At 42.6% G+C, this 14,639-nt stretch overlaps 2 protein-coding genes across 2 annotated transcripts in view; both read left to right on the top strand.

Moving 5' to 3' along the window:
• The window catches only part of ANKRD31 (ankyrin repeat domain 31), a 125,546-nt gene extending 124,407 nt beyond the window's left edge, over positions 1–1,139 (top strand). The window contains 1 exon segment of the mRNA XM_024732796.1: positions 815–1,139. Within this exon segment, the coding sequence (XP_024588564.1) occupies positions 815–960 (146 nt within the window). The 3' untranslated portion in view covers positions 961–1,139.
• Positions 1,140–14,245: 13,106 nt separating this feature from the next.
• Positions 14,246–14,639, top strand: part of GCNT4 (glucosaminyl (N-acetyl) transferase 4) — a 24,843-nt gene continuing 24,449 nt past the window's right edge. Inside the window, exon 1 of the mRNA XM_024732760.1 lies at positions 14,246–14,437. The gene's annotated coding sequence lies outside the window, so the exon portion shown is untranslated. The remainder of the gene's footprint in view (positions 14,438–14,639) is intronic.

The following is a 14,639-nucleotide window of genomic DNA, read 5'->3' as shown; positions in this document are numbered from 1 at the left end:
AAAACCTGTTATATGTGCTCGTAGACTTGACTAGGGTCTAGGGTTCGTAATAAGTAAATTTAAATCTTATTTTTTACCTTTTTAAAAATTTATTATTTTTTAACATCTTTATTAGAGTATAATTGCTCTACGATGGGATGTTTGTTTCTACTTTATAACAAAGTGAATCAGCCATACATATACATATATCCCCATATCTCCTCCCTCTTGCGTCTCGCTCCCACCCTCCCTATCCCACCCCTCTAGGTGGTCACAAAGCACCGAGCTGATCTCCCTGTGCTATGCGGCTGCTTCCCACTAGCTATCTGTTTTACATTTGGTAGTGTATATATGTCCATGCCACTCTCTCACTTCTTCCCAGCTCACCCTTCCCCCTCCCCGTGTCCTCAAGTCCATTCTCTACATCTGCGTCTTTATTCCTGTCCTGCCTCTAGGTTCTTCATAACCTTTTTTTTTTCATTTTTGTGCCAGTACCATACTGTCTTGATTACTGTAACTGTGTAGTATAGTCTGAAGTCGGGGAGCCTGATTCCTCCAGCCCCATTTTTCTTTCTCAAGATTGCTCTGGCTGTTCGGGGTCTTTTGTGTTTCCATACAAAGTGTGAAATTTTTTGTTCTAATTCTGTGAAAAATGCCATTGGTAGTTTGAAAGGGATTGCATTGAATCTGTAGATTGCTTTGGGTAGTATAGTCATTTTCACAGTGTTGATTCTTCCAATCCAAGAACATGGTATATCTCTCCATCTCTTTGTATCATCTTTAAATCTTATTTTTTAAAAGACAGTTTTTAATTTGTTGACTCTTCTTTAAACAGGAACTTCCAAAGGGTCAATGAAAAGCATCCCACATTATCTTCAAATAAATGAAATACTGTTAATCAGCGATCAAGAATTTCTCCCATGCCATATAATGGATGAGCATTGGAAGTTCTATGTGGAATGTGAGGAGCTAACATTCTAAAGCCTTGTTTTCTTAATAATTTATTAGGTATTTGTTCATATTATTAACCAATGTTCATATTTTGTCGTGTGTGGGCTGGTGGGCCTGTTTAATACACACTTTATGAGTTACTACTTAAGATGTGTTTACTGTTTTAAGAAAAAATATAACTCTTCCACTATTGTAGTAAGATTAATCGTTTTTTGCGATTAAAATAAAGACATTTTTGACATAAACAATATTGACTCTCTGGCTTTCTTTTTACTAAAATAAACTTCAAACAAATCTTTAAATCAACACCTCTACCTTTGCATAAATAACAGTTGTTCCTTATGGGAAGTAAGAATACAAATAGGAGTGACTATTGGTCCTGAAAAGTCCCTGGTAAAGTAAATCTACTTAAAAAAAAGAACTTAAAGTCCTACTACCTTCCCCCATTTATTTTAGAATTTATGTTGAAATGAAAATGTTAAATTATGAAAGAGGTTTGTCTTAAGTTTCACAAAATTTAGTGTAGATAGAATTGTAGCTGTGCTAAGTCTGAGAACAAAAAATGAATCAAGTGTTGATTCGGGAGCTGATTATTTTAAATAGGATATAGTTCATCTTTAACGTTTGCTACACTGTCATGAAGATTTTTTTTAAAAGAGCTATATTCAAGAGCTTTATAAGTTTTTATAAGCTTTCTTTATACGGGTCTTTCTTAATCCTTTGATAGCCATCTTATTCTTATCTGTCATTACCCCAGGCTCCCAAATATGCTTTTTAACTCTGTGGCCTAATTCTGTCACTTCTCTCTCATTTGAGTAGACAGGTCAAAATTGCAATAAAAATTACCCTAGCAAGTGCTGGAACTTTGGCGGGGGCGGGGATGGGGAGGAGCGATATGGTGTTGCTTTTTGATATTTTCTTATTTTAAATGTACAGAATCTTAAATATCTTTAGAATACACAAGAAACTTGTCAACAGTTGCTTGTGGAGAGAAGAATTATGGGACTGGGGAACTAAGGGGAAAGGAAGACTTTTAACTACATGCACCCTTTGGCAACTTTGAAATTGGTACTCTGTGTTTATTCTTTGTATTCAGATAAAAATTTTAAATATCTGAAAAGATAGCACCTGAAAATGTTTGCCTATTCATAAAAGTGTAAAGACAGATCATTTCATTTTTCTTCCTTTGAGAGTCCATTGAAAATGTTCAGGATGAAGTTGAACCCTACATGTTGTAATGTTTGAGAACTGACAAGAATTTTACTGTTCCATTATCATTTTCTTAGACTACCCTATTTTTCTAATTTTTGAATAATATACCTGAGGTGGTCTATTTGGCTTTCATTACTTAAGGAGATATTTAAAACATGGGCCATTTGGGAATATATGCACTAACGTGGGAAATATATACAGTATATATAAATATACAATATACTTATATATATAAGTAACTGAAAAATGCAAATTGTTAGACAGTATTTAGTACAAATCCTGGTTGTGTTAAATAAAAATTATATGCCTTTCTGCCTCTGTGGTAGGGAAGTTTGGGGGAGAACGGATACATGTATATGTACGGCTGAGTCCCTTTGCTGTGCACCTGAAACTGTCACAACATTGTCAATCGGCTGTACTCCAATATAAAATAAAAAGTTTAAAGAAAATTATATGCCTTTGAGTGCATGTATAATATATATATTTATATGGCTATATTTATATAGCCATATAAATATACATATTTTTATATTATGCGTGGTATATCTACTTTATAAGCTATGAAATGTGTATTTGTATGTATAAGTATGTGTGTGGTATGGGAGATGTCAAGTAAAAGGTCTGGAATGCTACAAATAAAATTGCAGTGCCTGTCCCTAAGGGACTGGGGAAGTTGGAAGGATATATTACAGTTTACTTTCAACTTTAAAAAAAAGCCACGCACACATTTCTTTTGTAATTTAAAAATATTAAAAAAAAATAACTTAAAAGCAGGTATTTTGTTTAGTGATTACAATTTACAAAAGTTATACATTCTAAGTTTATAGTATAAGATATCTTGCAATTCTGAGTTTTCATTTTAGTGATCAAATTCTTAAACTTAGTTTTCCAAGCCCATTTAACATTAAGTATACCAACTGGCAACTGACTTAACACCTAGTGGAGGCATGTTGAGTATTGCCCAAACTAAACAAAAGAGTCTACTTCAAGCAGGGTTGGGGTCCGGAGAGCTACCTTACCTCAGATCTTCCTTGTGAGATGATTGGGTGATTTGGGGTATTGGCTAGATGTTTTGCCTATTCTGTGTTCTAAATGAAACAAGCTTCTGGACCCTAAGCCATACGAGGGACTTCCAAGAATATCTAATAATGCAATCTTCTCTGATATTTGTATCCTTTCTATAAAACTAAGTTCCTGAATATCTCCAGGATACTCCATACCCAACAAGGAATCGTATTTCCTTTCAGACAGGTACTCCTAAATATTAGAAAGCTGGAACCCCAATGTCCCAGGACTCACAACACTTCCTTTTTTTTTTTTTGCGGTACGTGGGCCTCTCACTGCTGTGGCCTCTCCTGTTGTGGAGCACAGGCTCCGGACGCGCAGGCTCAGCGGCCACGGCTCATGGGCCCAACCGCTCCGCGGCATGTGGGATCTTCCCGGACCTGGACACGAACCCGTGTCCCCTGCATCGGCAGGCGGACTCTCAACCACTGTGCCACCAGGGAAGCCCCACAACATTTCCTTTTAAGACTTGAATTTACAGCATAAGCCTCCCCTGGCCTGATTGCTGGGAATGTCCAAGCATACATCTTGTCCTTTCGTCCTCCATTTCTCTTTCAGTTAGTCACTTCGAATTCCCCTCCTGAGCTCAGTCCTTTATCAGGACTAGACTATGTGCAGCCCTATCCCGTTTCTCTCACCCTAGTTCTTTGCCTTATAAAAACCTGCAGCACGCTCCGGCAAATTATTCTTCCTAAGGGTCTGTTTTACTTCCCTGCTGCTACTGCGAGAGTAAAATCTAGGCCCAACGTTTGAGGCCCCTAGCTCTCTGGTCCTGATGTAACCTTCCAGCTTCATCTCCAGCCATCTCTAACCTTTTACTCTTAAGCTCCTTCTTCGTCCCTTTTATAGACTGAAATTGTGCCCTTTCCAAATTCATATGTTGAGGTCCTAACCCTCAGTATCTCAGAATGTGACTGTATTTAGAGATAGGACCTTTAAAGAGACCATTAAATTAAAATAAGGCAATTAATGTAGGTCCTAATGCAGTCTGACTGGTGTCCTTACATGAAAAACTTTGGACATACAAAGGGATACCAGGGGTGCATGTGAACAGACAAAAGACCATAAGGAACACAGCAAAAACGCAGCCATCTGCAAACAAAGGAGAGAGGACTCAGAATGAAATCAGCCCTGCTGACGCTTTGATCTTGGACTTCTAGCCGCCAGAACTTTGAGAAATAATTTTCTGTTGTTTAAGCCACCCAGTCTGTAGTATTTCGTTATGGCAGCCCTGGCAAACTAATACAATCCCTAACTCTAGCCAACATTTTGTTTATACTACCGGGAATGTTCCCATCTGTCCATCTATGTCCATCTTTGAGCCCTCTCCTCATATATGACCTCCTGTGCTGCTTTCTCAGGCCAAGCACTTAATATTTACTGCTTGGTATTAGTTTTCTTTCAATGGCTCATCTCCCTCAAGTAGCTGGAAAACTTGTCGAGGTCAGGTTTAGGGTTTTGCACTTTGTGTTTCTAACAAAATATCTCAAACATACTAGATACTCAAGAAGTATCAATCAGGGTGTTTTCAAGTATGATAACAGAAAACCATACTCATAATGGAAAATGTATTATTTCATATATTAAGTCCAGAGGTAGGAATTTGGGGGTTGGTTAATTCTTTAATTCAACAATATCATGATTGTTTTCATCTTTCTTCCAGCTCCCTTCACAGTGCCAAGATGGCTCTGCTGTTATAGGCAGGTGTACATGCAGAAACAGCATTATTATAAGAAGGAAGGAAAATTTTCTTCCAATGCACGTCTTTTGGGAAGAAACCTTCCCTGAACACCACCACCCCAGGAAATTGTATGTCGTTAGACAAAATTGTGCCATCTGCTTGTTCCAAAGCAGTCACTAGCCAGGGAAGTGGTTTGACTGGCTGCGAGAAGTAAGTACATGCCCATGTGCGGGAAAGTAGTCAGATGTACAAACTCCACACTGCCAGTTAAAAAAAAACCCTGGAGCTTCCCTGGCAGCGCAGTGGTTAAGAATCCGCCTGCCAATGCAGAGGACACAGGTTCGAGCCCTGGTCCAGGAAGATCCCACATGCCTCGGAGCAACTAAGCCCGTGCACCACAACTACTAAGCCTGCGCCCCAGAGCCCACGAGCCACAGCTACTGAGCCAGTATGCCGCAACTACTGAAGCCCACGCACCTAGAGCCTGTGCTCTGCAACAAGAGAAGCCACCACAGTGAGAAGCCCGTGCACCACAACGAAGGGTAGCCCCTGCTCACCACTAGAGAAAGCCTGAGCGCAGCAACAAAGACCCAACACAGCCAAAAATAAGTAAATAAATTTATTTAAAAAAAAAAAAAAAAACCTGTGCAAGGCAGGGGCAGGGGTGGGGTAAGAGCTAATATTTATTGAGCACTTAACATATACCAGTCATTGTTATAAGCACTTCCGATGTGTTAACTCATTTAATATTCACCACACCCTATGAGGTAGGAAATATCTGCATTTTATAGATGAGGAAACTGAGGTATAGGATGAAGTAACTTGGCCCAAAGTCACACAGCTACCAAGTGGTAGAGCTGGAATTCGAACCTGGTAATCTGGCTTCACAACTCATGCTGTTAGGTATCATATATTTCCTCTGTCTCAACCAAAATTATCTGCCTGAAAATATGTTATGATTAAAACTGTGAACATCACTCTGAGTGACAGTGACCCTACTTCTGCCACCTACACATTCTGAGGTGTCAGTGTTTGTTCACTTTGGTGGATGACAGGCAGGACAGACGGAGATACTCATTGGTAGAAAATGGAATACAGAAGTCTTACTGGAAGAGTTTCAATATGAATACATTGGTATCTGCTCTTGGGCTCTCTCCTTTTCAATCTAGGGAGTTTCAGGCATAAAGAATGTGTAAAGTTTATTCATCTGAGATATTGCCCAAACTCAATTTTCACAGAAAACTACCTTGTTAATTGAATGCATGTGCCCATAGGACTTGTATTTTAAGTCCCTTTGGATTCTCAAGACTGTGAGGGCTGGTAGCACGTAACCTCCACGTGTATTTCTTTGGACTCCCTCGTCTTCTATTTCTTCTCATCTCATGTGGTAAGTTTCTGCTTAAACTTTTTTTTTTAAATGCAATCACAGAAATGTATTTAGAATTATGTACTTTTCTTTGTAGTTACATTTTTTTAAACATCTTTATTGGAGTATAATTGCTTTACAATGGTGTGTTAGTTTCTGCTGTATAACAAAGTGAATCAGCTATATGTATACATATATCCCCATATCCCCTCCCTCTTGTGTCTCCCTTCCACCCTCCCTATCCCCCCCCTCCAGGTGGTCACAAAGCACCGAGCTGATCTCCCTGTGCTATGCAGCTGCTTCCCACTAGCTATCTATTTTACATTTGGTAGTGTATATATGTCCACACCTCTCTCACTTTGTCCCAACTTACCCTTCCCCCTTCCCATGTCCTCAAGTCCATTCTCTATGTCTGCATCTTTATTCCTGTCCTGCCCCTACGTTCATCAGAGCCCCCCCCTTTTTTTTTTAGATTCTATATATATGTGTTATCTGCTTAAACTTAATCATAATGTTCTCATGTCCCCAGTTCTCTTACCACCTAAATAAGAGGAACAGAATTTGAGGCCATGTCAAATCAAGTCGCCTCCATTTAAAGTCCCAAGTAAAAGCTACATAGTTAACTTCTAAATTCCTTGGACATATTTGTAAGTTCATATTCTTTCATTTAGGCTACTCTGCTAGGGACTTTAAAGTAGGAACAGTAGATGCAAACATTTGAAGCTGTAATGTAAAGAGTGGTACTTCTAAAGGTAAAAGCAGTTAACATTTCTGTTTTTCGCTGTTCACAAGACACCTTGAAGTTCAATGACACCTGGCATTGTGGCTGAGATATGACGTTGGCTCATGTCCTTCAAAGCTGGCGGCAAGGAAGTGGTGAGGCAAGTCACCGAGTTGGTGGGTGAGTTTGCCAATCCCTCAGCATATTCATCTCAGCACAGCTTTTTTGTTCTCTGTTCATTACTGCCTACTCATTAACTGTCGTGAAATGATTAAACGAAACAAAAACTATATCTCTTGGGTAAAAATGGCCCCAAAAGCAATGCTGGTGATGGAAATGAAGAGGTTTAAGAAAATATTGGTTCTCAATGTCTTGTAATAACATATAATTGAAAAGAATCTGAAAAAGAATATAGGGCTTCCCTGGTGGCACAGTGGTTGAGAGTCCGCCTGCCGATGCAGGGGACACGGGTTCGTGCCCCGGTCTGCGAGAATCCCACATGCCGTGGAGCGGCTGGGCCTGTGAGCCATGGCCGCTAGGCCTGCACGTCCAGAGCCTGTGCTCCGCAACAGGAGGGGCCGCGACAGTGAGAGGCCCGCGTACCTCAAAAAAAAAAAAAATATATATATATATACACATATATACATATATTTAATATATATACATATATATTATATATATATAATTCCTTTAAACTAATATACCATTATAAATCAACTATACCTCAATTTTTTTAAAAAGGAAAGAAAAAAAAATGTTGGTTCTCAGCCAAATAAAAAACCAGGGTACAGTGAGAGGCCCGCGTACCTCAAAAAAAAAAAAAATATATATATATATACACATATATACATATATTTAATATATATACATATATATTATATATATATAATTCCTTGAAACTAATACACCATTATAAATCAACTATACCTCAATTTTTTTAAAAAGGAAAGAAAAAAAAATGTTGGTTCTCAGCCAAATAAAAAACCAGGGTGAAAAAAGGAGTAAACAGTGAAATTTGGAAGAGCTTAGCTCTGTGCCACGAATGATTATGTGTAGTAATGTAAACCAGAGAGCCCTAAGTCTCTGTAGCCGTGCATCTCCTTTTCCTTTAGAAGCCAAGTAGAATGACTTGAGGCCCTCAGTCGATGTACAGGGCAAAGTCCACCACCTCCCTGTCTTTAGGTACCCCTGTTGTTCTACATTTTCCCAAGAATGGGCTCTCCCATTGTAGTTGCTTTCCTTTCTTTCTTTCTTTTTTTTTTTTTTTTATATTTTTTTGATGTGGACCATTTTTAAAGTCCTTATTGAATTTGTTACAATATTGCTTCTATTTTATGTTTTCGTCTTTTGGCCACGGAGGCATGTGGGATCTTAGCTCCCCAACCAGGGATCAAACCCGCACCCTGTGCATTGGAAGGGGAAGTCCCAACCACTGGACCGCCAGGGAAGTCCCTGTAGCTGCTTTTCTATGAAATTCCAGCAGCAAGCCGGTCAGCTTGGTACCTGGGCATTGCTCGCAGCCACTAGTGCTGTCCTCACCCCCAAAGCTCTCTACCGCATACTAATCTCACCCCCCTGGTCTTTCCCCCAAAGCCCCACCCACCCCCGCTCTTGTGGGGCAGGCTTCACTGAAGGCTTGGTGGTAAAGGGAAAGGAGTGAGAGCACAGCACAGCAAACAACCTAAGGTTGACTGGACATGACCCCTACCACAGGGAATTTCTCCTCAAGGATGTTCTCTTTAGACCCCGCTCTGGTTGAAGCAGTATAGGACGGTGGGTATGAGCGCAGACTCACCTGACATCCTGGCTCCACCACTCACTGGTTATGGAACTTTGTGACCCTCCCTAGGTCTCATTCCATGTCTGAAATGGAGCTACCAAGGTGCCTCCCTCCTGAGATGTTCCTGAGAATTAAATGAGATAATCTGTGCAAAGCGGGCATCCCGGTGGCTGGCACATAGTAGCTTTTGTTTCTATGAGGAGTAAGTTACCAGGCTCCCCCCTTTCTCTGTAAACCTCTGATTAACAACGCTGCTGCATCACACACACACACACACACACACACACACACACACACACACACACACACTCACACTACACCCCTATATCCATAACAGCAGAATCTTTGAGAATGTCTGGGCATCAATAATGACTTAAGCTCCCCAAGTGATTATAATACGCAGCCAGGCTGAGACCTACATCTATAGACTCTTTCTACATCTTCCCCTTGGCTTTCTTTCCTGAGCCACCTATCACCTTTCTCCAGGCCCATGAGAGAAACTCAGTGTTCTCCTATGCTTTCCTCATTGTATTAGAAGCATAGCATTTGGGCTCTGTGACTCAATTCTGCCCATCTAGGCTCTGCTCAGGGCACCCTGGCTTTCTCACCATAAAAATATTCTTGAAAAAAAAAAAATATATTCTTGTAGGTGTTTTCCACTCCAGCCATGAAGTATAAGAGATTACATTCAGTTGTTGCTTTAAATGACATTTTTTAAAAAACAAGAGCAAAAAGCTACTATAGTTCACCACAAACCGAGTTACACATGTCCCTTCCAGACTAGGAGATCAAGGGTTGCAGCTGAGGGATCCAAGAAGCTGGACCACTGGAGCACAACCTAGCAATATACTTGGAGTACTGATAAAATATTTCCACAGACCTTAGGGGGTTTTCAGCCTTGGCTGATCATGAAAATCACCTGAGGAACTTTAAAACTGGCCCAAGTCCAGGACCCACTGGCAGAGATTCTAATTTCATTCATCTGGAATCTGTGCATCTATGCATCAGTACTTTTTAAATCTCCCCCAATGAGCAGTTTCTCATCACTCAGTGATGAGATTCCAATGAGCAGCCACTGACCTCAGGCACCTGCTCTTATCACTTCATTTTTCTCTTTCACCCACCATCAATCACTGCATTAACCTTGTGTTTCCAATGCTGCCCCATTAAAAGAGTCACTGGGGATGCTTCTTTAAAATACAGATTCCTGGGCCCTACTCCAGGCTTACTGAATCAAAACCTTCAGGGAATTTTTTTGACAGCTGGTTAGGTGATTCTTATAAGGCAAATGTGGGAAACATACATTAATCCAAGTTATCTTAGCCCATTTTCAGTTGATTAATATGTATTTTATTCATTTATTTAACAAATATTTAGTGAGCACCTAATGTGTGTTCAACATGGTTTTAGGTGCTAGGAATACAGCAAAGAACATGACAAATTCCATGTCCTAATGGTTATTATGTCTTGAGTATGTCTAGAGTAAACAAGCAAACATTTAATTTAATAATTAAATTCAAAAAAATTTAATTTCAGATAGTGATAGATGTCATAAAGCCATATCAGGATAAAGGGCTAGAAGGTGATATGGAGGTGGGGCAAGCCATTGTTTTTAAAAGGGGAGCCAGGAGGGCCTGGTTTTGAAAAGTTGCATCTGAACAGACAACTGAGTGATGAGAAACTGCTTACAAATTTCATTTGTAGTCTCACTTATACCATGTTTACTCTATGTGTCTCATGTCTCCTAAATTAAATGGGATTTTCTTCAAGGTCAGGGACTGTCTTATATTTTTGTATTCTTCCATAGCAACCAGTGCGGCATTTTGCACAAGCAAGAATTCAGTGAATCACACTAGTCGCAAAAGAATTTCATCCTTAAATATACCTTTAAAGACTCAGCCAGAAGAGAATTTGGCAAGTTACCTGCTTGCTAAGTAAAGGAAAATCCAGGGAAACATATTAAGCATCAGACATTCAGCCCAAGGCTAGACTTCCTGCTTGCTTCCAGTTGGTAGCCATAGTTACAAATTCTGATTAGAAAGGCTCCAAAACACGCCGAGATCTGGTCGTCCGTGTATGACTCCACGCTGGTGAGCCCAGACCCAGAGCTTCGATTATCAGTTTCTGCTGCCTTACCACCTTGTGATGTAATTTGTCTTTTGTACTCAACTTCCCCTCAACTTCTTACCAATGTCTCTGCATGCCTTCAAGTTCCATTCAGCCCCTATTTCCTTAAGATAAACAGCTGAGTTCTGCAGAAGGCCACTGGATCATATAATGTTTCTGAAGGCCAAAGAAGACTTTTTACTACATTGGAAATTCCTCAGAAGGTTTCGTGAAACCAATTCAGATGGCTTGGGAGGGTTTTTCACAATTCCAATTTGGGATTTATATGGCTTTTAGGAGCCTTTCTATTTCTTGCAGGATTACTCTGTTCTTCAAATGCTTTCCTTGGGCCAAGAACACCACAATCAGTACTGGAAGGTTGACCCAGGAGGCAACATCATTTCATGGGGAAATTCCTGAACGAGGAATAGTGAGACCAGTGTGTTTCCTGCCAGTTCTACAACTGATTTGCTGATTGACCTGGACAAGTTACTTGACCTTTGAGCCCCAGGATCCTTGGTTATATGATAACACTCAGGATTGTCATTTTGAAGACCAGATAAAATTAATGAACGAGAGACCACTTCACAACATGCTAATGGCTGCAGCATTACAGCATACTATTATTATAGCCAAAGTAATTCACCATGTTCTTCTACTCCATATGGTAGATATTTGCATCCTTTCAGCCTCTCATTTCTACAGCAAAACTTCAGAAGTAAGATTCTGCCAGGCACACCTTCCCCCTTGGAGCTGTGCTTTTGATAAGCCCTCCTTACTTATCTTTGCTTTTCCTACTTTTCCTTCAAGGATCTACTTGGAACTCACCACCACCCGCCCTGCCACTCTGAGTGAAATCTTTTAGTGGTGTCCTCAGTGACTGTGTCCCCTTGGCTGAATTCCTCTGGCATGGCTGCCATTTGGCCCCAGTCAGTTGACTCTAAGCATCCCCTATCTTGTTGGTGATTTATGTTCCGAGTGCAGGGACCACCTCTGTAACTAGTGTCTTTCTTTGAGGGCAAGGTCTGTGATTTATGCCTCTTTGCATCCTTAGCTCAAGCAATACATTTTCACTGATGATGACTTTTGGGGATTGTACTGGGTTGACTAGTGTCTCCTCAAAGTTCATGTCTTTGCATATGTATTGTAATCAAGTTAAGATGAGGTCATACTGGACTTAAGTGACCCTAAATCCAATGGCTGGTGTCCGTAAAGAAGAGAGAAATTTGGACACAGATGAGACACAGGAAAAGAAGCTCATGTAATGACAGGGCAGAGATTGGAGTGATGCAGCTATAAGCCAAGGAATGCCAAGGATTGCCAGCAACCACCAGAAGCTAGGAAGAGGCAGAGAAGGATTCTTTCCTAGATCCTTCAGAGGGATCACAGCCTTGCCAATGCCTTGATTTCAGGCTTTTAGCCTCCAAATTGTGAAAGAATAAATTTCTGCTGTTTTAAGTCACCCAGTTTGTGGTAATTTGTTAGGCAGCCCTGGGAAACTAATACCCTGGGGATGCTAAGTACACTGTAGAGTGTAGCAGAGGCCTTAGGGGGCCACCATCCAGCCTAGAGGCATCCTTTCTGAAGACCTAGGATGCTGATTAGAGCAAGGTTTTAAGGGAAGAGAGTAACTAACTGAAGAAGACAGGGAATGAGCTGAATATGGTCTGAGTAGAAAAAAAAAAAATTTACAAACTTTATGGTAAAGGTATTTTTTTAAGGTCCCACCATAGAAACAATTTGCTTTATGACAAAAAGGTTGATCTGGGAGTTGGAAACAGGGGAGCAAGTAAGTGAATGGACAACTACTTTATGATATGATATATTCGAACTTTTCAATTGACCAACTTGGGAGGAATTGTGTGTGTATGGATTTCATAGCACCCCTTGCTTAGGTAACTGGAATCTATGGTGTGAGCCAGGCTGATGATGGCTGGTGGATTATTTGGATTCCAGCCCTGGAAGCCTCCATTTCCTCAACTTTTATGGCATGAACACTGAGATAGACCACCCGGGTCTGAGTTCTGGCTCTGTCCCTTACAGGTTCGTTATTACACCTCACTTACCTCTCTCTGGTCCTCCATAAAATCAGAATAGAAATGGCCTCTCCCTCATAAAGTTGTGGGGATTGAAAGATGAATCTGCATAAACTGCTTAGAACAGTGCTCACAGTGGATAACAGAAGCCTTAGTTGTTTTTATCATCATCATCACCATGAGGGAGACCAGAAGGGTGAATAATGTGACCTTTAATGACTCTTCCAGAAAGAGGAGGTCGCACTAGCGAGAAGGAGATGAATGCAAAGCTGGTCATTTGCTTGAAAATAAGTCTGTAAGGTGGATATTAAAATACTTGCTTTCCCGAACACAAGGGATTTTTTTTAAGGCAGGGTGGCCTCAGAGTGTCTAGTACTGTGGGCAGACTCCAGATCCTGGGAGTAAAGGATATGGGGTCCCATGCAGCGCTCCCTCTTTGGGATTCCCTGGGTCTCAAGGCCTAACACGTTTTACCTGGTCCTCTCTGGCTCCTCACCAACGCATCTGGCATACAGCAGGCTCTCAGACAACGTGAGTTGACTGAGGACGGAAGGAAGAAACCGGCTGGGATTGACTTCCCCGGCGCATCCCCTGACTGAAGCGGGGCCCAGGAGCCTCTGGCCCCCAGGGACTTGGAGCGCCACGGGAGACGTCTGGAAGGTCGGGAATTACAAGCACAGCGTAGGGCATCTACTTCACAGAGTTAGTATAGTCCCAAGAGCCCGCTACCAAGGCTGAGGCGTAGATATTGCCCAGTTGGTTAAGTAGGCGTTGTGCTTGCTTTCAGGCAATTATTGGGTGAGCAGAATTGGGACCGGATACCGTGCCGGCACGGCCCGCCACCTTCACCCCCGCTTGAGGGTAAAGAGGAAGCTTTAGAATGTCTATTTGAAATGTAGGCACAGACTGAAACACAACTTCGTACTATTGGACATACAGCTCCCCCTTCCCACGCTGCTCCTAGATGATATTTCTCCAGGCTGCGTGGGACACTATCCTGGTCTTACCAATGAGAGCGAGGCGATTCCTGCAGGACCGGAGCCTCGCAGAGGGAAAAGCAAGGAGTCGCAGATGTGTTTGGTTTGTCACCGCCCCCTGAGCATCTCTGGGCAAGTCACTTAGCTCTCCAGACCTCGACTTTCTTGCTGTTTAATGTGGGCAGGGAACCGAACCCGCCTGACGCTCAGGGCAGCGGCAGAGAGCGGAGCGCGCCGCCTGGGAACTTTGTCTCGAGCGCGAAGCCTGGACCCCCGAGTGCAGGGGCGGGAGCTCCCTCTGCGGGAGCGTGGCGGAGGCGCTCCTCCTTCCCCTCCACGTCACGGGGGCCGCTCGGCGCTCTCCAGTCCCCGGCCGAGGGAGAGCAACTGTCTAGCAGGGCGAGCCGCCGAGGTGGCGGCGGAGGACCAGGAGGAGGAGGAGGCGGGAGCCAGTCACCGCCGCCGCCGCGGGACCAGGAGTCCGCCGCGCAGCTCGCGGCCCCGCCGCAGCGGCTCCTGCACCCGCGGGGACCCCGCGCTCGGGGCTCCCCCCGCTCCCTTTCGTAAGTCCACTTGGCCACGCAGTCCAGCAAGGAGCGCGCGGGGCCGGGGTGCGGGGCTCCTGGCCCAGCCGCGGATGGCCGGGACGCCCGGATCCCTTCCTTGCGACTTTCACTTTCCAGCGGGGGAAGACTTGGGCGCCGCGTCCCTCGCGAGGTGGGGGAGGGGGGAGGGAGGGAAGGACGGAGGGAGGCACCGGGGCAG

The sequence above is a fragment of the Neophocaena asiaeorientalis genome, unplaced genomic scaffold (assembly GCF_003031525.2).
Source record: "Neophocaena asiaeorientalis asiaeorientalis breed wild unplaced genomic scaffold, Neophocaena_asiaeorientalis_V1.1 scaffold515, whole genome shotgun sequence".
Lineage (NCBI taxonomy): Eukaryota > Metazoa > Chordata > Mammalia > Artiodactyla > Phocoenidae > Neophocaena > Neophocaena asiaeorientalis.
This window is presented reverse-complemented; position numbering and strand designations above follow the sequence as displayed.